Genomic DNA, 24073 nt, shown 5'->3' with positions numbered 1-24073 from the left:
CCGGCGGTGGAGGAGGGTGGCCGGAGTGGAGGAAGGCGACCGGCAGTGGAGGTGGAGGGTGGAGGAGGCGAAGAGAAGGAGAAGAGATGGTGGAGCTAGGGTTTGAGAGGAGAAGGGTCTGATGAAAAAAATAAGAATGAAGAGGTGGGAAGAGGTGGGAACAACACTTCTAGGAGAAGAGGGCGCGAAGAGGTTTTTTAATGAAATCTCTTCGGGAAAACAAACACACTGCAGACCAAAACCTTTGCGCGACAAAGAGAAAAGTGGTCTGGAAGAGCTTTTGAGGAAAAACAAACAACCCCTATATGTATATATATAGATATATATTGTTTAAATTAAAGTTTGTTTTCTTTTTTATGAATTTGACCGTTCCAACGGTATTATTATTATTATATTATTATTTTCATTACATCGCCGATGACAAAAGGTTGGCGCCCCCCCCCCCCACCTTTCGCCCCACATTTCGCCGGAGGGATGGGGGGGGGACCGCTCATATCGCCAACTACGTATAGCCTACCATCCTGATAATTTGGAAAAATCCTATACGAAATTAAAGATTAATAGTTGTTATGACATTTCAACATTTCATAAATGGAATGTATTTTTAATGATTAATACTTCAAAACTTTTTAAAATAAAGTTTCAAGAATTGACGTTAAGAGCATGCATTCAAAACAAGTACTCCGTAATTATATGAGTGGTTTCCTGATATAGTATGAGGTGGTTTAAGTAGAAAAAGAGAGAAAATACTACTTGTAATGAGTATAATAGTTGTGAGTGAATGAGAGAATAAAGATAATGACAAAAATATTAAAATATATTACTTAACTAGGTTAAAAACTCGTGTGTTACACGGGTTGAAAAATTAGAATGCTAAAATTCATATATTGTTTAGGGTTCTTAAAAATAAAGGTATCACTATTTGGCTTCTTAACCTATTGTTTCAATTGCTCCTCTTTTAATTGCCCAGTTCTCGTTTTACTTTTCTTCAAAATAATCCCGATACATAATAACCTTTGGTTTCTCATCAGATGAAGGTTGATAATACTAATAAAAACATAAAATATATTTAAGAAACTTGTGTATGTTCCTACTCAAATATACAATAACGGAGTAAGTTAAAAAATGTTATATTTATATTTTGAGTGACATTTCATTTTTCTAAAATAAACCCAATGACAATTTACCAATTCACTATAACACCTCACGTAAAAATTCTACTTTCTTACCACAGTTCACATTTATAATAAATAAACTAATTATCTTTATAAATACATTAGTTGTTCAATCAAACATACTCAATTTGTTTTGACTTTATAAATACATCATTCGTTCTATCAAACATACTTGACTTGTATTGACCCATTAACTATGAAATACCCATTTTGGTCAATAACCCGTGAACTATGAAACATACAATGCGAAATAAATATCAAGATGGTTAGAGATGGTCAACCTAGTTGCATAACCCATAGTTGAATTAATCAAAAGCAATACCCATAAGAGTCAATGCTACAATACAACAGAGACAGTAGAATTAAGTTTTTCCCTACAAATATACATCAAACTAACATAGCATATTTCAACTTATGTCTTTGCAAATACATAGATAAAATATTGTGTGTGGAAAATAAATTACTCATTTACTCCTTAAAAGAAAGTAGGATGCCTTGAAAAAATGACTTGAAAGCCATACCAACAATCGCACTAATGCAAAAATAACGCCATGTGAATAAAAATTTGGTTCACACTACAACAAATAACTTATTATTTTGATTCATTAACCAAATTTCAAGATACTTTTCTACAATCGTGTACTTTACACATATAATCTTAAGTTAGTAATTCAAGAAAAGAAAACATAAACACATCCAACGGCTGTAGTTTATTATATGAACATGAGTCACTCAATAGAAATCAAAACCTTTTTTTTGTCAATAACTTTATTGTCAAAAAAGCTTAGATCCAATGAAGCTATGAACTTTTTTCTCTCAAATTTTCCCAGGCTTCACAATTGGAAAACTTCTATATATATACTTTGAATACAGACCAATTGGAAGTTGTTAATTAATAAATTATAAATTAGAACAACAATTATTTTGAAAAATTGTTATATTGATTAGATAACTGTGCATACCTAGTCTGAAACACCTAAAGTAAATATAAATAAGTATAATTAATCAAAGTTTTTCATACTAAGAAATTGCCAAAAGTAAATAATAATTAAAAAAAGTTGTTTACCAGATAATTTCTGGGTGGATGGAGAACAAATCTATAGAAACTTGGCCCTATCGATCGATAAAAAAAACGTGCATATGCATATGATAGTAAGATTAAATTATATTTCATCATTCAAGTAGTTGACAATCCAGTACATATAACCAATCGATCTAGTAATTGAAGTAAAAACAAACTAACTTATGTTTCTTTAATAAAAAATGAACAGGCGTATACACCCTATTCCAATAAGTGTTTGAAAAAGTCATCACATTCAAAAGCGTACATACAATAAATGGATGCAAAGAGGAAAAAAATATGGATAACATACTCGAAGCATACAATTAATCGACATGTGGAGGCGTTAATCGAATAAATAATCGATTGTTATCATATTCAATCGAAAAATACATTTTTGGGGTATTATTAGTGTTTGCATACAATCAGAATAGGGATTTGGGGAAAAATAAAGATTTGATAACCGGTTGGATTAGGATTTGAGGTATGAAATTTGCATACAATTAAAAATACATAACGGAAAAGGGATTTTGGGGTACGAAAATACATATTTGGGGTATGGAAACAATATAAACGTACACGAGTTTAAAACATACCGGTTTATAGATCTAGATTTTGTGTGCATACAATGTTGAATAAAAATTTATATCTCATTAGTGCTTGTTAAAGATGTTTTAATCTATTTAAGGAATGTTTTAATTGATTTGTTTTAATTAGAAAAATTATAAATTAAAGGTTACATGATAAAGGTGCCACTTGGCACAAAAATAAGCCAATTAGGTACCATGTGGCACAAACATCATTTTTGTTTATTATAATAGTAGATTGAAAACGAGAAAGAAATTGTATTGATTTTTGTTGCAATTATAGAAATGGAGATAGAGAACCTTCCGCAAATGCTCTAAATAACTATATGTAGGTTTAGATTTTCAACTAAATCAAACAATTATAAATTGATGACAAATATATATATATATATATAGAGAGAGAGAGAGAAAGAGAAAGGTTAAAATAACAGGTTATGTTTTCCTAAAAAATGTAAGAAGTATTTTCCACCATTAGATTAACATCATCTATCAAGGGTATGATTGTAACCTTAATTTATTTTTTTGTTATGGTATGTAAATATATAATTAATAAAAATGAAATAAGATCCAGAATATGTTCATTTTTATTCGATATTTAGTTTAACATTCAAAACAAATTAACAACCTAATTATATTATCATGCTCGATCTTGTATATCCTGGATCAATATCTCACCATATTAATCTCCTAATGAAACATATCTCACGTTGACTTAATCACCGGTATTCTTATTTTTCTTATTCTCTATCTCATTTATTCATATAAAATAATCTTCTTAATCAATACAATATTCAAGATGGAGACCTTCATGAATGAACATCAATTAGGTAAAATTTCAGTATTCTTGTTTATTTCATTGTGCCTTTAGGTGTTTCGTAAGATGGTGTGTTATGTTCTTCTGATTTCTGTGTAACTATAAAAATTCGGTTACGATGTTATGTAAGTCGTCATTATGGTGTGTTTAATTATTCCTGATCGTAGTTATGTTGTTTTTTGATTTCGCATATACTATTCTAGTGATAATAAAAATTTGGTTACGAGTTTGTTTTATGATTCCAGTGATCGATGTATCAAAATATAATGATGTTATTTGCTCGTTGATGTGTCTATTATGTGTGTACGCTGTGTTTTTAATATAATACATATTGAATCAAAATATTACATACATATTGAAGCAAAAATATACATTTCATTCTAAATTAAACATCTTGAATCAAAATATTACATATAATCCCCAAGTTAACAAAACCGGTTAATATTTAATATAATACATATCACTAACGAAATATAAACTGTGTTTTATACGCGGACCAATCTTCCCAACCACATCGAAATCCGCCTACGTATATTTGTGTTTGACTCCCCCAACCTAGGTTGAAAATTAAACAAAAAAAAAATCGTTAGCTAAACCCATGAGCCAACCATTAGTTACGGTTTTTAGACTCAAAGAAGATGCCATGAATAAAATCGTATGCATATTTTATACTAACTTTAAAAATAAAAACAAGTTTGACATAAATTTTTATAACTAAAATGTAATTCACTACAAATAAAAAACCATTTAATGACACACAAAAATACTTTATAATACAATAAAGTAACTATAAAAAATAATCAACATTAAATAAACATGAATTAAAAAACATTACCTCTAGAACTGGAGATGGCAATTTAGTGAGGAATGAATTAAGGGTAGGTCTTTTTATCATTCAAGCAAGTTACTTCACCAACTGGAAATTTAGATCCGTATCTACCAGCTCTATCTAGAATATGAATATAAATTTAGCATAAAAATGTCAAATTTAGGAGGTGCATTATATGTATGTGTTATAAAGTAGTAACAGTTACCAGCGATTTGTTTTGATTTCTGGTACAGAAGGTTATCGCTTTTCTAGTCCATCAAATTTCTCCATTTCTGAAAATATAATTATGGAAATGTTAAGATTAAGGCCCATGCCAATGGCATCGCTTGCTACAAGAATATCAAACTTGCTACTTTATCATTGAACATTGTTGCCTGCAGTTTTCACAAAACATATCAGTTCAAATTTAAAAAGGGCAGACAAATGTGCAAAGTAACCTAAAAGGTAAACATCTAGTAAATAGAAAAAAACACATGCGAATGTTTAGTAGCATGTAAAAACACGTAACACGCCAATAAAGACCAAACCATTAACGAAAGGAACTGTAAGTAACAATTACCTCGACGACGATGAACTCATAATGCAAGAACTTTCCAACACACGAAGCAACTGCAGTACCGAACAATTTGATTTAAAGACGCAATGAAAAATAAACTACAAAATTGTCTTTATATTATTCATTTTTCAAAATAAAAACTATTATCAGACCCACTTACATAACAATCTATTGTACATGTTGCAGAAAATGGCAAAACCTTTATACAATTAATTAATCAAATAATGAATTTGATCATTGCAAATAAGGCCTATGTTAATGCCAAAGCTTGGCCTTAAACCTTTGTTTGTCCTTTTGTTATCCTTGTTCTATTGATAAAGAAATGCATATAGTAAAAAGGTTACAAGTAACTGTTTCGTAATAATGCTACTGGTAAGCATGGCCCATTTGACTCATAAGCTAACAGAAATCACAAACTTGTATTGAAGTATTGTAGAGTAATAATTGTTATTTGACAAAAGAATCTAAAGCATAGGTGAAATAAAAGAAACTAACGAAAACATACCAGTATAGGTGACCGGCACGCGCACTCAGTGGTTTCTCCAAACTGACAAACAACACACAACGGTAATATTAATGGAAAACAACACCATATATTAGTCTTATAACACAAGACCAACAACACACCACCCATTCAACATTAAAAAAACACAAAAAACAACCATTTTGCATACAATTGTTACAACAACCCACTTTAATATTAACACAAAACACACACAAAAACAAAAGATAAGGTTAAAATATAGAGAAAAAAAAAACGTAAAACGTAAAACAACCCAGTTTAATTTTAACAAAAAACACATACAATCACCAGATTAACACACCAACACCTACGATCCCAGACAGGAAAAAAACGTAAAACAAACCCTAAGATTTGGGGGTTTTTCTAGACTGACTAAAAAACAAACATCCGACAACAAAAAACACACAACCCAAAAAGAAAAAGACATCATCACTACAAACCAAATATAAACACACCTGGTGGTTTTGTAATACCAGCACGCGCACTCAGTGGTGACTTCTTCTTCTCCAATGACTAATCCTGCACAACCGATTGAAGACCACATCAAAATCAAGCAATTATTCTATTAATTAATTGCTCTATAACTACATAAAACTCACCGATTGTGTGTTTTAGAGAGAGTAAAGAAAAATGTTATCTTTTAATGAGAATATCAAATTAAAATATCAAAATATATTATTTAATTAAATTCTGGAAGAGTGAGAGAGAACAATTGCTTGAAAATAGGAACTTCTAAAATATTCAGTTGACATTCCAACAAGTTAATATAAACACTATGACTAAAATACCATTTAAAACATCAAAATAACATTTAAAATTAAAACACTCCTCTTAAAGATCCATCTTTAGATCTAATTACCAAGAACTAATTATCCATATTGCTTCATATACTTTTTAGACACACTCTTCTTTTTACAATAACCCCTCCTAATATATATATATATATATATATATATAAATAGGGTAGGGTTAATGTAAAAAACAATAGTTTTGTGAGAAGCATAGAATAGATGTAAACCTTTGGATCTAGGATCTAGTGGTTGAGATTGGTAGTTTATAAGAGTTGTATAGTTTCCTATTTATATGGTATAGTGTCCTATTTAAGTGGTGTACTTTATTTTAAAGCATTCTCACACTTCTCACAAAACAATTGTTTTTTATTTGAACTTATATATATATATATATATATATATATAATATATAAACGAAGATCCAAAAATCCTAGGTGCGCGATGTGATAGCTCCCCCTTTTTTGGAGCCACTAGATTTGCTTCATTCTTAAATGGTGACTTCTCATAGATTTAACCAGGTTTTGACCCGTTTAAGGTTTAAATTTCGCGGGTCATGATTCTACCAAACCCAGATACACTTAAATGGGTCAAAACACCTGCTTAATCCTTTCTTCTCCACACATAACAAATGCCGTGAAGGATATGCCCGCATAATCTGAAGTGCCGATAAACTTGATAAATCAACCCCAACAACAACTACAACTACAACATCGGTGGAAGATTATTATAACATAACAATGGATAAATCAAAATAAAAAATTGGTAGAAGATTTGAAGGGAAAGTGGCGATCATTACAGCTTCAACTCAAGGCATAGGCTTCAGTATTGCCCAAAGACTCGGCCTTGAAGGCGCCTCTGTTATCATCTCTTCTCGCAGACAGGTTATATTTTCATGGATTTTTATTATTTTTGCTGAAATAAAGTTTATAATAATTAATACCCATTTGGGCATTTTCTCCACAAAACATTAGTTATTATTATCTTGTGATCTGAATTGATGGTACCAATTTAGTGAACATGTAATTATGATATATTCAGTTCTTTAACTTATTCAATCAGGTTGCCCATCAGGTGTGTGCAAGAAACCGAAAAAACCGATCCAAACCCGAAAAATTATATCCCAAATCATTGTCGCGGTCTTCTGTTATCCCAATCCCAAATCTTTGCTTGCCATTGCCTCTTTCAAGCATTATTGCTCGATTTCGAACCTGCAATATAACCCCAAATTAACAAAACCCTAGACCTCAATTCCGGGTTAATAACCCGACGGTGGCTATCGGAATTTCCCTACATCCAATTCCGGCCAAAACTCTGAAACCATGGAGGTAAGTGTTTGTTTGTTACTGTGCTTATCTCATCCAGAATTAAACTCGAAATATATGAAACATACTTAATTAAAGAACACACTGTTTTAAGCACGCAAGGTGTTTGTTAAAATGCCACAAAGAATAACTTATGAGATTAATTTAATATAAGTAGAATTAAATGAGTGTAGTCGTGACTAATTTGATAAAGATTTTAAATACTTTTGGTTTAACGATATGCTCCTGTCCAGAGTGCACAGTTTCGGGTCAGGGGTTGTTAAATGTCTTCCATTCCTTGTCCAGATAGAGTGTCTCCATGGAAAATAGAACCCGCTCTCATGCCTCCTGCGATTAATACAATTCCGGTGCATAAACAAAACGTTTTGCCTCCGTCTCCCGATTCCTCTACTCTTACTACAGTTATAAGGTAGTTACAAAAGTCGAATACATCCATTATTATTGTCAATTGTTTTTAATGTTACTTACAATTTTTTTACGTTATCGATTCTTGTAGATGTGGTCAAATTATGAGACGAGATGATCAGCACAAGTTGTCGGCTGATCAGACTTTCTGCCCGTGTATGCAATGTGCTGCTATATTCTTTCTTAAGGTTGGTTTTGTTTCTCAAACTCGAAATATATGAAACATACTTAATTAAAGAACACACTTTGATTTGTTATTTAGTAATTAAATTTTTTAAGCAATAGTATTTTGCTAAAGGAAATTTAAAAAAAAAAGTATCATGTTCGGTTTAGACAGTTTTTTGTTTATTATTTAATTGGTTATTTGATCTTAAATTAGTTAATTCAAATCTCTATATGATATAGGTTGTATCTCTTTTACTGAAGGAAACTTAAAAAAATAAAATTATCTCAGCAAAATAATAATAATAGTTTAAATTAGTTAATTCAAATCCCTATTTAATCTAGGTTATATCTTTACCTATTATAAATATAATACAACTCATAAAATAATCATTATATATACATCATCATTTATTATTTATTTAAGTTGTCTTCTTCAACATCCACGTCCAACATACTTACAAGTTGAAAGCTACAGATACATACGGTATGAAGATATAACATCCTATTAAATTGTACTGCACATAATTGAGGTTCTATTGCTGTTGATTTTTACCTAAGTGTGCTTAATTTGTTGATTCCAATTTTGAAGTTAAAAATTGTAGGTAGATAGTTATTTTGATGTATACTGCCAAATAAATTTTCAGGTTTTATTGATAAACTAAAAATCAAGTCATATGTGTGAGTTTTTCAACTAAATTGTTAATGCAAGAGTTGACATGATAGACGTAATTAGGTTATTTTGTTATTATTATTGTTATTGGAATTGAATTATGTTTATAATGTTTAACTTGACTGTACATGAGCTTGGCGAATTTTGACATATTTGTGCTTAATTATGTTGATGTCAATCGTGTGAGTTAGTAGTTAGGTAAATAGTTATTTACTTATTCGAATTGTTTTAACGTATTAGGTTATTATTGGATTTGATTTATGTTTACGATGCTATATTTGAATTGTACTGTACATAATTTGAGGTTATATTGCTGTTAATTTGACCTAATTATACTTAATCATGTCACATCCAATCGTGAAGTTAGAAATCATAGGTAGATAGTTGTTTAGTTATTCAAATTGTTGTAATTTATTAAACAGAAAAAAAAACATTAAAAAAGAGTATATAATCTTAGTTAAATAGAAAGCAATATTCGTCACAAAATATGACAATTACAACATGTACAAATAATGAAAAGTATGTTTTCTATTTATTTATTTGTTATTTTTTTTAAAGATAGTATGATTGATGAATCACCCTTCTAGAAAACACTTATGATTGATTTAATCTGTTGGTTCAGTCCCAGTATTAAAATTACCAAAACCAAATAGTATTAATACTGAAAACATGAAAAACAACCATCTTAATCAAGTTAAAACTTTAAATGCAAATAAATATAATTTAAAATAATAAAATGTCCAACCGAAACTCTTTTGAACCAATCCAATAAATGAAAGTACACACAAAAGCCACAAGTGAATATTAGAATCAACGAGGCCACAAGGGAATGATGGTTACTTTGATCATAAAGCCCATCTTTAACACACATTGCCATCCTAGTTTCCATTCAAAAGTTTCTACCCTTACTAACTCTTACTCATTTTAGTTCTAAGCCTTTTTTAGATTTTAACTAACACCTCGGATGCAGCTTCAGGAGCAATCACTTGGGATATTTCCCAATTCCAGATGACAACAATAAGCTTAACTTTAAAAAGTAATCCAACGTCCCAGACCCTGTTTTCGTCTACGAGTTCTATAACAAATTCGAATTCCATAATCTCACCACCTTTACATTCCGTGTGAAAAACCCCACCAGTATCCTTCCACTTTAATTGTTTACTCCTTTTTGGTGAACCTATTTTTTCGCATTTTAGTGCCTTATCCACTGCAACAATGGAATTTGCATAAAAGACAGTAGCATTCCCACCTTTTTTCTTTTTGTGCACCTCACCCCTTTTAATGCAAACTATGTCAACATTATTTGGTGCCAAAAAATAATAATTTGGGATGAAGCCGTAATGACCCACAAACACGCATTTCAGGCTCTGGACAAGTCTTGCAAAGACGTCTTAAAGTCAAAATCGCTATTTGGAGGAAAGGTTGTTGTCTTTGGAGGCGATTTCAGACAGATTCTGCCGGTAATACAGAAAGGAAGCAGGCAGCAAATAGTAAACGCAACTCTGTGTTCGTCCTATATTTGGCATCATTGTTGGGTACTTAGATTAACAAAAAACCTAAGGTTAACAGTTGGTCAACAATCGGCTGACATAGAAGACACCAAAAATTTCTCCAAATGGCTACTAGACATAGGAGAAGGTAAAGTCGGTGGACCTAATGACGGTACGGCAAAAATAGATATATCGGATGATTTACTTATTGAACAATGTGACGACCCTATCATAAAGCTAATACAGTTTGTATATCCCAACATTCTAAACAACAGCCAAGACCCAACATACTTTCAATAGACGGGGTTGCTTGCACCAACAAGTGAGGTTGTTCATATGATTAATGATCGTCTGCTTGAATTATTTCATGGTGACCCGGTCGAGTACTTAAGCTCAGATTCTGTATCTAAGTCCGACTACATAGATGGAAATGTCGATCCAACTTTATACTCCACTGAGATACTTAACGGTCTTAAAATAGCCGGACTACCAAACCACAAGCTTATACTAAAAGTCGGTGTACCCGTTATGCTTTTGAGAAATATCGATCAAAAACAGGGCTTATGCAACGGCACAAGGCTTCAGGTAGTTTCTTTGGGTACGCATGTAATCGAAGTGAAAATTCTTTCAGGGACTAATACTGGTGAGAGGATCTCTATTCCAAGAATCGCCCTGACACCTTCTGATAAGAGCATCGCATTCACGTTTACAAGACGACAGTATCCCTTATCAGTTTGCTTCGCTATGACAATAAACAAAAGTCAAGGACAGTCATTAACTAGTGTGGGTTTGTACTTAAAGAACGATGTCTTCTCACATGGACGGTTGTATGTAGCACTATCAAGAGTTGCTAGCAAAAAGGGTCTGAAGATACCGATTCTAGACAAAAACGGAAAACAGGCTAACAAAACGACAAATGTCGTTTTCAAGGAAATTTTCTCTTATTTAAAATAAAATTTGTGGTTATCACTTACACTATTATAATTTCTGTATTTAGTACAGTTTTATAAATTCATGATGTACAACAACAATGATTTATGGAATAACTATAATTAAATTAAATCATGATGTATACTAACAAAAATAGTATAAGGTAACCAATCAAACGGACCTAAATCAATAAATTAAAAACACTTATATAACTATAATTAAAATAAATCATGATGTATACTAACAAACATAGTATAAGGTAACCGGTCAAACGGACCTAAATCAATAAATTAAAAACACTTATAAGTAACCCGCGTAACACGCGGGCTAAAAGCTAGTATATATATATATATCTAACTATCTATATAATTGTTTATTATGAAATCCTATGTGTCACTCTCACATTGCTCCCCCACTCTATAAAGCCACCAGATTGCTTGATTTCAAAATAAAGGCTTCTCATTCAATCCTTAAAATTCGTGGGTTTATGAATCCGAATCTATCTAAACCTTAAACGGGTTATGTCATATAAGTTATAACCCTCCACAACACGAGCTTCCATCACCTCTCCCTCGCAAACCGTCACCCCCTTACTGTTGTCGATCACTAATTATGCCTAGCCAACCTCGCCATAACACTTTCAACTTCTAAAATCATCAAACTTTTTGTAAAATCCCTAATCACCCAAATGTTCTTCATCTCTATCTTTCCTTATCTATGTCACAAACCATTCACTCACAAAACCTAGCATCTATGTTGATCAGTTGCCATGGATACAACAGCAGCGGTGTGACCAAAATCGGATCCATCGTCTGGTCAATTGGTTAGTTTTCATTACAGATCTCATAATTATTCTCTGTGTTTTAACGATCCGAACTGATTTTTTTATATATTTTCTTATGATTCGTGTGCGGTTCGTTTCATCTAGGGTTGCTTATTATAATCTCCGTCAATGAGGCTTTTTATCTGATGTCCTTGCTAACTTGAGCGGTCTTTGTTTTTCGTACACCGATGCGAATAATATGTGCAGATGTACATATGATTAGCGGTGGTAGAGAACTTTGCTCTCTGTCTCTTTACGGTTTCTCCAAACTTTCACAGTCGCGCTGTAAATCGCTGACCAACTCCATTTAGCATCAATTCTTCAAACTTTCTGGTACGTATATTTTCGTTTAATTGCTATGTAGATTTCGTATTTGCTCACCTTTGATTAGCTTAAAGCTCCGATATGTGATGAATTCAAGTTAATTGTTTTGCCCTTGCTTATATTTGTTCTTGAGATCATAAAAGTTAACTTTTTAACAAGTTAAAAGGTTGCAAGGGTAATTTGCCCAAAGTGTGTTAACGAGTCACAAAGATTCGGGTTAGTTTACCGATTCAAAATCTTAAAACTGATTTACATTACGGATTAATTAATGTTTAAATAAGAAAAACACGTTTCAGATTGAAATATACAATTTCAATTATGTTTGTACGAATACAAGACAATGAGGTAATTTAAAATATAGGCGAACCTATGTCAATATTAATAAAATCCCTTTTTTTGTAGTATTTATTGGCTCGGTTACTCATCGTTACAACAACGTTTGCAAAACAAACTAATGCATGTATAGGGTGAGCTTTAGTTTAAATTTAAATACGAAAGTTTGCAATCATATGGTCTGTTTTATTTGCACTACTGACAACATAGGCGTATACAGTTGATGTTTAAGGTTATTATGGCAACTAATTGAGCTGATACTTTGTACCCCAAACTTCTTTGCATTGGTATGCTTGATTGAACAAGTCAACTACCAATTGCTTACTTATTATATATTGTCATAATAAGTATAGACTAAGGGCTGGAAAATCTTGTAAAGGTCCCAATATCCAAAGCATCTGCTAGACTAAGGGCTAGAATAACACTCAGGGGAGTGCTGATCTTTCCTAACTATTGCAAAATGTTAGAAAACGATGAACAGGGTTGTTAGGTAATTTCAAACTTAAAAATACAACTTATAATTTTGATATTTATAGAAAAAATGTAACATCTTTGTTCAACTTTGAATTTCCAAAGAACGGATTTTATACCATTTTTATCAAATTAGAAGCTTTAGTTGTTAGATTCATGACGGCCTGTTCTAAAATTTTGAATTAAAAAGTGTCAACTTCAACTTCTAAAGTCAAGGTGTGGTTCTGTTGTGATCTAATGTGATATTCATGGTTTATTTAGAACATGACAAGAGACGAGAAGAACCATTGTCTTCAAGGAACTGAGAAATCATTCACTTCAACGATGAGATTTTAAATTTTGTCTTGGCTTTATCACGAAAAAAGCTCAGATATTGTTACCTTTTAATGATCTTTCGGTGTATAAAGCTTTGAATAACATAACTTGAACAAAAAAAAGTGGACTCTTGAATTATTGTTTTCTGAATTATTATTTTTATCTTTTGCTAATTAAAAGATAAAAGTTTGATAATTAATTTGAGGAAAAGAGGAATTCTCTCGAACTCAATCAGATGATCTGTACAATAATACAATCATCTAATGAGTTGAGCAACAATGCCTCTTATCGCTAAAGCCGGAGCGATTATACAATTGATAAATCTCATTTGAGGGGATTGTCTCTAACAACAAGCCCCTCCGGTGCGTGCGGTAACCTTTCTCTTGAGGTTGCTAGATTGTAGTCTCTCTCTAAATAAGGATGGCCACATTACAACTACATCCAGGCACTCTTTCAAGAGTAATGTATTAATTTTACATAATTGACAAGGTTAATGTAATAATTTCACATAATTGACAAGAGCTACATGTGTTATGTTTATCTACAAATACAAATATTTAAAGTGTCCGTTCCCGTGAAAGGGGTTGTCCTTCATATGGAGAAGTTGGTTATTTCAAAGCACCAATAAACTATATATAATCAATAAATTGTATTCGGATTGTGTTTTATTTGAAACATGGTAATTAGATCTATGTTATAGATCAAATGTGTCAGTTCGTATTGTGTTTCTTTTAATATATTGTTAACTTTTCATTTGGTTATTTATTGAACATTATTTTATAATTAATACAATTATATAATTTTTTTTATATATGGCACAAGGATGGCGGTTTGCATAGGTGGTTGCGGTGGTGGCAACGGGCTCCATGGGGTGGGTGGTGGTGCTGGTGGTGGTAGGGAAATAAGGGTGATCTAGCAAGCATATTGGATGTTAACGTGGAAAAAGAAGTTCACAAAGATCAAATGGTTCGAATGGCTCAAGAATTAACACTTTGCTTACACATTTGGCTAGAAGACGTCATACCATGAGCCATGTTTGATAGACATTCTTTTTGTGTCTTTGAATTCCACTAATGTTTGGAGTCGAGTTGATAGTTTGGAGTCAAATTTGAGAGAATTTTTGTCTAGAATGTGTTGAGTTGGTCAAACTTAGATACTTGGTTAATAATATAAAAAGGTCAAAATGTGGTATATAGGTCTTTCAAACTTATGTAATTCAAATAAATTTGGTATTATCTTAATAGTGAAGTTCATGCAAATCTATATTCTTTATTCTTTAATGTTTAGTGTTTAATTAAACGAACGAATATGAAAACATGTTTTGTTCGCGCATTTATGTTCGTGAACATGTGTTTATGCCTATTCATATATATGATCAGTTACGGTCGTTTTATGTTGTATAACTAAGTCACACCATCATTTCTTAGTTTCCTTCACATAACTAACTTTCGATAATGTATGTAACGTAGCCCCATTCGATTTTCAACCAAATTTAGCACAAACAACAGACAACCGAGACCAGATGTGAAGTTAATTTTTTAGTTTCAACTGTCAATTTTCTAATTATTATTATCCTCTACTAATTCTAATATTGTGTTTATTTAACCATTGCAGAATGGATTAAAATCTTGGAAAATTTGGGTCGGTTCAACAGTTGTAAAGTCTCGAAAATTGTTTCTTTTAAAAATTTAATAATAAATAAAATGGTATTTAACCTTAAAGATTTGCTTTCATTTTTTGGGGTTAAGTTTTTAACATCCACTTAATGTTGGTATCCTTAGTGAATGTAAACAAATATGAATTCTTTGTTTTTATATTAGGTGGCTTCAGAGTTGGATATTTGCTACTACTTGGGGAGCGAGGATCATAGCGTGAACGAATAGCCAAGATTCATAAAACGCTTTTAAACCTTTTCAAGTTTCTGCTACAACAATATAAAGCTTTGTTCATGAAGAACTTGATGCTCCCATGTTGGAACAAGCGAGCTACATTCCTTCAAGTGTCTTTATAAGCATTCTTCATATTTTTTTTCTTTATCATATAGAACGGCACTCGCATGGCAATTGCAACATTTCGTTTTCTGTTACATATTATTGAGAAAGAACCCAAGCTTCGCCATACACTCTTTTTTTTTTTGTTAATATTGTTTACATATTTTTCATAATTATGTAGTTTTCTTTATAGGTGATGGCTTTGGTAGGTTTTTCTTTTTTTTTTTTTTTTTTTTTTTTGCACGGCTTATTGGTTATCATGGCAAGCATATATGGTTTCATTCTGTATGCCCTTTTTCGATCAGTTAAGTTGTAGGTTGTTTCTGAAATTGTAAAATTGCATTCAATAAAAATTGAGAAATTGGTTGGTAGAAAGTGAACCTTTTGCTGTTTATTGGCTGTTTAAATTATGGTCATTTGCATTTTGTAGTATAGTTTTGAATAAAGTGAAATATTCATTGAAACATATTTAATTTGCTTCTTTTTAAACAAGTGTTTACTTCTCTGAGAATCTTATGTCTAATTCATTACCTCAAGGCAGCAATCGACAACCAGATTCCAAAGGTAAGATACAAGCAAGAAACTCTGATCAGTTTGAAGTTTTCAAACCAAAATCAATGTAAACAAATGTTATGATACACAAGACGGTGAAAGACAGTTGGGTTGTTAACCTTGTCATGGATCTTAAGAGAGAATGAGTTTCAATCATGACTTGTGAGTGTGAAAGTGCTTTTGTTAACCCTGTCATGGATCTTAAGAGAGAACGGGTTTCGATCATGACTCATGAGTGCGAAGGTGACGACGAGGGGATTGAAAGACATAAACATGTGATAACTTAAATTTTCTGGTTTCTTAATTGGGGAAATTGTCATAGTAGAATAATAATATGTGCAACTTAGTGATATTAAGAAGTAATAAGTTTTGAATAGTTATAATATCCTGTGAGCAAAATGTTTTACCTTTTTAACCTTTTATGGTTTAAAATAATATTTAACATAAACTTTAAATAAAATCCGCGTAATACGTGGGCTAAAAGCTAGTATATATATAATTATCTATCATAAAATTCTATGTGTCGCTCTCACGTCGCTTCCCATTCTCTCTAAAACCACAAGATTGCTTCATTTGTGAATGGTGGTCTTTCATTAATTTAACCCGGTTTTGATTCATTTATATTACATGGGTCATAAAACATCAATAAACAAAGCATCATCGGAATTTACTCAAACCCTATCCTTCAACCTCTGCCTCCGAACTCCTTCCGTTCAATCATATCTTATCAACCCTAATATCTCGATGTATCTCAACAATCTGGTCATCTTTCTTCTGCCTTTAATTCAGCGCCATCATTCCATCAAATCCAAATCTTCGATCTCTCTTTTCTACTAGCATTCCATCGTTGTTATTTAGTATAGTTGTTCGATTGAAGTCCGATTCTCAAATGCCAATGGAGTTATAGGTATGTTTATTTGTTCATTCAAAAATCATATATTTCAATCATACAATAACCCTAATCGATTTATAGAGACGGTCTCAATATCCAGATGTTTGCTTTCTTTATCTTTGGCTTTATGGATTGGGTTTTGATTTTGATTATTGTCATCTGACTGCCCGTTAACTGTGTTGAGTACTGGATTTGATGTGTTTAACTTCTTTGATTTAGGGATTAGGTTAGGTTAAAATTTAGGTGTTTTTGCTATTTTATATTTGTATATGGCTTGGTTGTCTTAATAAAGATACAGAGGGAATCCTGAGATTTTCAATTGTGCCACGGTTGAAGTGTATGGTTTACTTAGCAGGACCTGCATAAGTCTCGGGTTTCTGTTAATCTAACGTTACATAAAGTATGTATTTTGTTATACATAAGGTGTTTGACTGACATTATATATGGTCTTATAATTTATCTTTCAAGTTTTTGTATAGTTTCGTATTATCAATGCCTTCGCTTAATGCGTCGGTTTACGTAGACGATTTGGTTTTGTTCTTAATTTAAACTATTGAAGTGTTATTTTTTTCCGGTAGTTTAACACGTAAAGTTTGTCTTTTATTTTATATGTTTTTATGTTTTTTAGCTATTTGTGTTTCATCATTTGTGTAATAGGTACTTGTATTGAAATACTGTGAGCATTGTGCAGATTGCATCAACACATGTACTTTTACATCATAAATGATATATGTAATTTTGTGGCTTCAATTGGCTTTATCATTAGGTAAAAATTTTTACCTTAATCGTATGCAGTTTATGGTCATAAGATAATGAGCTGCTTTTTGAGCTTTTAAGACCTGACAGCTAATACGCGTTCGTCTGTAGCATGAATGTCTTATATTTCTTGACCCACTGTTATGATCTTTTGACTTTTTAGTGGAAACTAGGAGCTTTGTTTCAAAAAGCTTACTAATTTTGTTGAGAAGCGACTCAAAAACGAACGGGCTGCTTCCATTAGGACTCGTACTCATTTTACTTTAATATGCTTATTTTTATATGGACATGCTTTTTAATAATGTTATGCGTTTTTGGTGTGACCTAGATATGGACAAGCACATTGCAATGAACAATTTTGACCGCAAATCAAATTGCTGGATTCCCAAAGGTTAGTTTTTTTATATCACATGAATTGATTATTTGATTACTTACTATTCATAAATTTTGCTAACTTTTTGTTATAGATACAATGGCGTGCACTCAATGAGATAAACGCCGGTGTATGTGGCGGCACGACTTATGAAGAAATTAAGAAGAATATGCCTGGTGAATATGTATAATATAAATGTCAATTATTCATTTATTTTTAGTTCCTTGTAACAAGTATGAGCAAATTATATACAGTTTCATATAATGGTCTTTTGTTTAACTTCTTGAAGGTCAAGGAAGAAGGACAAACTTACACAATGCAGCCACATGTTTTTGAATTAATGTAGTTTTTGAGCCATATTTAGGGCATTAAATTTTTTTAAATAAAATGGACGAAAAAGTTTTTTGGATGGGCCGTAACGCATATTTTTATTTTTAATAGATATTTTTTGATAATATAGTCTTTGAATCATATTTAGTGTAATTATCTTTATAATTTTTTTAAAAGAAAATGGACAAGAAAGGTCTTTTTTGATGGACCAGGCACGACCATTTGGAAATGACGCTTTAACCAACTCTTCATTGAAAAATTTGTGCATTGCAAACATCAGTTTAAATGGGATTGTGCATTGCAGGCTGTTTTAAGAGCTTTATATGCAAATTTTTCTGATAGGCCATTGAAAGGGATTCCACACAGGTAAACAACAACAAAAATTAGATCAATAATTTCCTGTAACCTTTGAGAATGTAATTAATGAATTTGATTGGGGATGTCAGATGCCACTTCATATGATATTCAAGATACAAATGAGAGGTACAGGTGTGCAGGAGAAACGATACAAACTCCTGGATTGATTAATGATAATGTGAATCAAGAAATGAAATCTTTATCATGTTTGTAAGTTTGAATGAATTGTAGGAATATGTAAGATTCAAGAAACGTTTGTCAATGGAAGAATTTCCTTCATGTGAATTGAGCAAAATATTCGTTTTACTTTAAAGTTTCAATAATAAAAAACATATGGATAAAAAAAAGTATATAAACTTTCTTATAATAAATTAAATTAAAAGCCAAAAAAGTATATTCACACATTATTAGAAGCCAAAAAAAGTATATTCACAATAATGTGTGGTATATAAAAGCAACGCGTGTAACATGCGGGGATTAAACTAGTATTCAAATATAAGCCTACTCATACTTGTCACTTGTCAATTTCTTAGCCATCCTTAGACTAAGGGTAATGGGGCTTGGTTGAGCCCCAAGTGATCCAATCAAAACCTGACACGTAGGCGATGACATGGCACTGGATCAAGCCCCTCAACCAAGCCACAGAGGGTGTAGTGGTCCAGGTGATCCGGGGCTTGATCCGGTTATTTATTTATTTATTTTAAATATTAATTTTAATATTAATATATATTCTTGATCCATATATATTCTTCTTCACAGATCACGACTTCTTCTTCATCGGACCACCACCACCGATCACCGGACCACCGGACCATATATATTCTTCTTCACAGATCATGGCTTCTTTTTCACCGGACCACCACCACCGATCACCGGGCCACCGGACCACCACCACCGATCACCGGACCACCACAAATCACACCACCACCACACACTCCTCTCTCTCTCTCTCTCTCTCAAAACATACACACACTCCTCTCTCTCTCTCTCTCTCTTTTGCGCCCCGCGGTCCCAGCCACGGCTGACCACGTAGGCGGCCGCGCCCCCCGCTCACCCCCCACTACCCTCAGACTTACATTTTTTACAACTTGTTTTAATATATGGTATTTATCTTTTAAGTCATTTCAGTATATGAATCAATATTTAATTAAATGTAAATCTTAACATATTCATTCATTAACATTAATTGTGAAATAAGAAAATAGGGAAATATCAAAATTAATATTGCAGGTCTGTTAGAATAAAATTTTAAAATCACAGGTAATTGCAAATTAAAGAAAATAAAGGTGCATCATTATCGAAGAATTTGGATGTGTATGGTTAACTACAAATTGTTTTTAAACTAGGATTCGAGCATTAATGCATAATTTTTTATATAAAATTGATTTCAAAATTGAATTTAAAATTTTCTCATATGCATTTGAACTTAGAAAAATGTGTATTTTTCTTAATTTTCTTCAAACATTTTGTATAAATATTACAAATATGGAGAATACCTATTATACATATATATATATATTGAACATTATAATTATAATCCATATATATATATATATATATAACGATTTACTATATGAACTATTTGTCATTTATTTATATGATTTTTTGTGTAGTATATAGGGTTTTAGCAATAAAAATATCAATATTAAGTTTTCAATATTTTATTCTATAACTCAGACCAAAATGGTTCAAAAGCATATATTTTTTGACTTGATTTATACTTTTTGTATACATTTAAATATATTTAATTTAACATGCCTTATAAAAAAAATTACTTAACTAAAAGCATTCAAAACGTTAAACCAAAAAATATGTTTCAATCTCATTCCACTATTTTCGTTTTTCAAAAATCATTTAGGATATTGAAACCTAGAATATTGTTTTCATCAGTTATTTATATAATTTAAATATTATATTAACTTATTAATTTAATTTTATACAAATACAACAAACTGTGGTTATGTTAGTTTTACATTTTGGTTAATACAATTCAAGTGTTTATTATGGTTTATATTCAAAATAATAAAGTTATACACAATTTTTTTTAAAATAATTACAGTTATAACATTTATTATTAAAATTTTAAAAATTCATTAAGATTCACGTCTTAATTATGCATGTAACTTAATAGAAATATATATTGTTTTTATTTTTTATTAGAGAAATCTGCATTTTGTCTCCCTGGTTATATCGTCGTGCGATGGGTTTACCCCTGAAAAAGATTTTGCGAACTTTGACTCCCTGTGTTACTCCGGCGGGTTCTTCTGACTCTTACCGTCAGTTAACCATTAGTTGACTGTAGGGATTTTAGTAATAATACCAACATATTAAGGGTATTTTAGTAATCTTCTTCTAATAAATAATAAATATAAAAATAATAGTATTAATAATAATAATAATATAATAATAAATAAATAAATAAATAATAATAATTCTCTAATTATAATCGTAGAACATCAGAAGGCTATCTTCATCATCATCATCATTTCATCAACAACCTCAAGAATCCTATCTTTATCAACTTGTTTCATCAACAACATCATTTCATCTTCATCATCAACAACCTCAAATCCTCAAACCCACCACCAAGTAATCCCTCCTAATATCATCATCTTCATCATCAATTTCATAACAAGTAATCAGATATCTCAAATCCTCAAACCTTAGATTTCATCACTCAAACCCTCAAATCTCTCAAATCCCACCACCAATCGCTTCAATAATTCAACCATCGCACCCATAAATCATTCCAATCAAAACCCCTAACCTCCGGCACCACGCCACCGCCACGACAGCCATCTTCGCCATGGATTCCGGCCATATCGTTTTTCCGGTCACGACAACCACCGCCACGGCACCCACATTCCAGCCATCTTGTTTTTCTATTTCAAAAATTTTATTAATAATTATTAATTCTTGTGTCATATTTGTTGTTATTGGATTTTTGGATGAATATTTATATTTAGATCTTAATTGTTTTGTAAAAATGGAGATGATAATGAACTTGAGATGTTGTAGATATGGTGATGATGATGATGATAAAATCTGGAGATGATGATGATGATGAACTTGGATTTTTGGATTAATAAAATCTGGAGATGATGATGATGATAAACCTTTGATGAAGTTATAAAGTGGTAATATATATTTATATTACATAGTTATAACAAACACTAGTTTAGTTCAAATGGTTTATTTTGTTTGTTGTTAAACGAGACGTCGCCGGTTCAAACCCCACCCTCTACACGATTTGGATTATTAGTTTTAGAATTAATTAAAGGCTCAGGGGTAAAATAGTCATTTCAACATTTTTTGGTCAGTCAACGACGGGTCAACTGATGTCAGTGGTCAGAAGAACCCGCCGGAGAAACACAGGGAGTCAAAGTTCGCAAAATCTTTTTCAGGGGTAAACCCATCGCACGACGATATAAACCAGGGAGACAAAATACAGATTTCTCTTTTTATTATTTGTAACTTAATCATGCTCCTCATTATATTTTAAGGATATTCCATTTTCACATTAAATTTAAAAAAAAATACTTAGCCCAGTTAAAAGTAATTTACAATGTTTCCATAAAATCTGAAATCTTTGCTTCTTTTTTTTTTACTATAAGTTATTAGAATATATACATTGATTAGTCAAATATTCCATCAACTTCCCATAATATTTACTAATAACACGAGATTAGTATTCAAAATATAAACATTCCCAATCAAATACTTTCAACTATTATAAATAAAAATCACTACATTCACTTTATGCAACTTTATACATTATAATATTCTGCTAACTCAGAATAATCGTTGTTATTTGAAAATGCTTTAAGGTTAGTATATCTTTGTCATTTTTCTAGCAACTACATTCATATGAAATGAAACAAATCATTTTGTTATATTTTAGTGTTCAGTTTTATATGTTGCTTGATTATACAATTGTTAATTGTAAAATATAAAATCAACTAAAAATTTGTCATACATAGAGTGTTAATGATAACAAATTTATCATGATCAATCAATTTGAAATTCTAAAGATTCTAAGGCAACAATGATTATCTCATCAAAGTTCATGTAATCTGGTTTTAGGGATAATCATGATTTTTGGATAATGGATAAACATAAGTTGATGATCTCAAATAACATCATATTAATTGATTAAAAGGTATGACATTTTATGTGTATGAATATCTTTTTGTTAGTTTCATGGATACATTATCATTTATCTAGGGTTAGTATGTACTTGAATAACCTTACTTGTCACACGAAAGAGTTATAAGCAGGGGCGGACCCACATAGTGTGGATCGGGGTCCCGGGACACCAATGTTTTTTAAAAATTTATTAGAAGCGGTATATTAAATTGTTTAAGGACCCCATAAGATTTAATACTTGGAACCCATACTATTAATGTTGATGTGGTCTGGTGGAAAGTCCCTTGTTTTATCTTTGAAAGGTCATGGGTTCAAGTCTTACAAGGCTCAGTTTTTGGTTTTTTGTGTTAATTTTTAGTGTTAATCAATCATTTGATTGCTAATGTTGCAATGATAACTTTGGAAACATTCAAACACCTCTAAAATACATATCATTGTTTTCAACTTTATGCATGGTTTCTTTAGAAACATTCAAACACTTTAAAATATCAGTTTTATTTTTCACTAGTTTAAGTTAATGGTTTTCAACACATGCTTATGAAAGGGTGGATCTAGGTTCTATCTCAAAAATGTTTAAGAAAGGGAAAACAAAGTGTTTATGTGTCAACCCGACCCATTTTGACCCGTTCAGGTAGTGATGATTGAAAAGAAAGTTTTATTATGATATTGTTTTTTATTATGTTCTTCGCCTCGACCCGACCTGAACAACGACCGACCCGAAAAATTTAAACACCAAAAATATGGGACCCCATTGGCAAAAAATCCTGGGTCCGCCACTGGTTATAAGCAGACCTTTATGTTACATTATCAAGAGTTACAAGCATACATGTACTAAAGATTTTGATTTATGATAAACGATGTATACCGACCAATACAATCAAAAATGTAGTGTATAATGAAGGTTTTACTTATTTGTAACATATTTGTGTAATCTTACTTATGTAAATTCTGTAATTTTAACGTAAATTGTAATTGTATTAACAGATATGATCATGTTATTGACTGTATTTCACTTAATGATTAAATTTTAAAAATTTTCATCAACTACCCGTGTAATACAAGGGCCACAGACTAGTATACATACATACATACA

At 31.4% G+C, this 24073-nt stretch overlaps 2 protein-coding genes across 2 annotated transcripts; both read left to right on the top strand.

Moving 5' to 3' along the window:
• Nucleotides 1–10237: 10237 nt before the first annotated feature.
• Nucleotides 10238–10687, top strand: LOC143614310 (uncharacterized). The gene has a single exon (XM_077087789.1). It carries the CDS (start codon nucleotides 10238–10240, stop codon nucleotides 10685–10687), a length of 450 nt encoding a protein of 149 aa, XP_076943904.1.
• A 36-nt stretch (nucleotides 10688–10723) lies between these two features.
• Nucleotides 10724–11341, top strand: LOC143614309 (uncharacterized). Its single transcript, XM_077087788.1, has one exon. The coding sequence runs from the start codon at nucleotides 10724–10726 to the stop codon at nucleotides 11339–11341; it is 618 nt and encodes a 205-aa protein (XP_076943903.1).
• The last annotated feature ends 12732 nt before the right edge of the window (nucleotides 11342–24073 follow it).

The sequence above is a fragment of the Bidens hawaiensis genome, unplaced genomic scaffold, assembly GCF_021521415.1.
Source record: "Bidens hawaiensis isolate Kalapana, Puna unplaced genomic scaffold, B.hawaiensis_p1.1 tig00039587_1, whole genome shotgun sequence".
Classification (NCBI taxonomy): Eukaryota; Viridiplantae; Streptophyta; class Magnoliopsida; order Asterales; family Asteraceae; genus Bidens; species Bidens hawaiensis.
Note: the sequence above shows the minus strand (reverse complement) of the source record. Positions and strands in the feature narration are given on the sequence as shown.

Excerpts from the sequence above, each read along its gene's own strand:
- LOC143614310 (XM_077087789.1), top strand. The coding sequence starts at position 10,238 with ATGACCCACAAACACGCATTTCAGGCTCTGGACAAGTCTTGCAAAGAC.
- LOC143614309 (XM_077087788.1), top strand. The coding sequence starts at position 10,724 with ATGATTAATGATCGTCTGCTTGAATTATTTCATGGTGACCCGGTCGAG.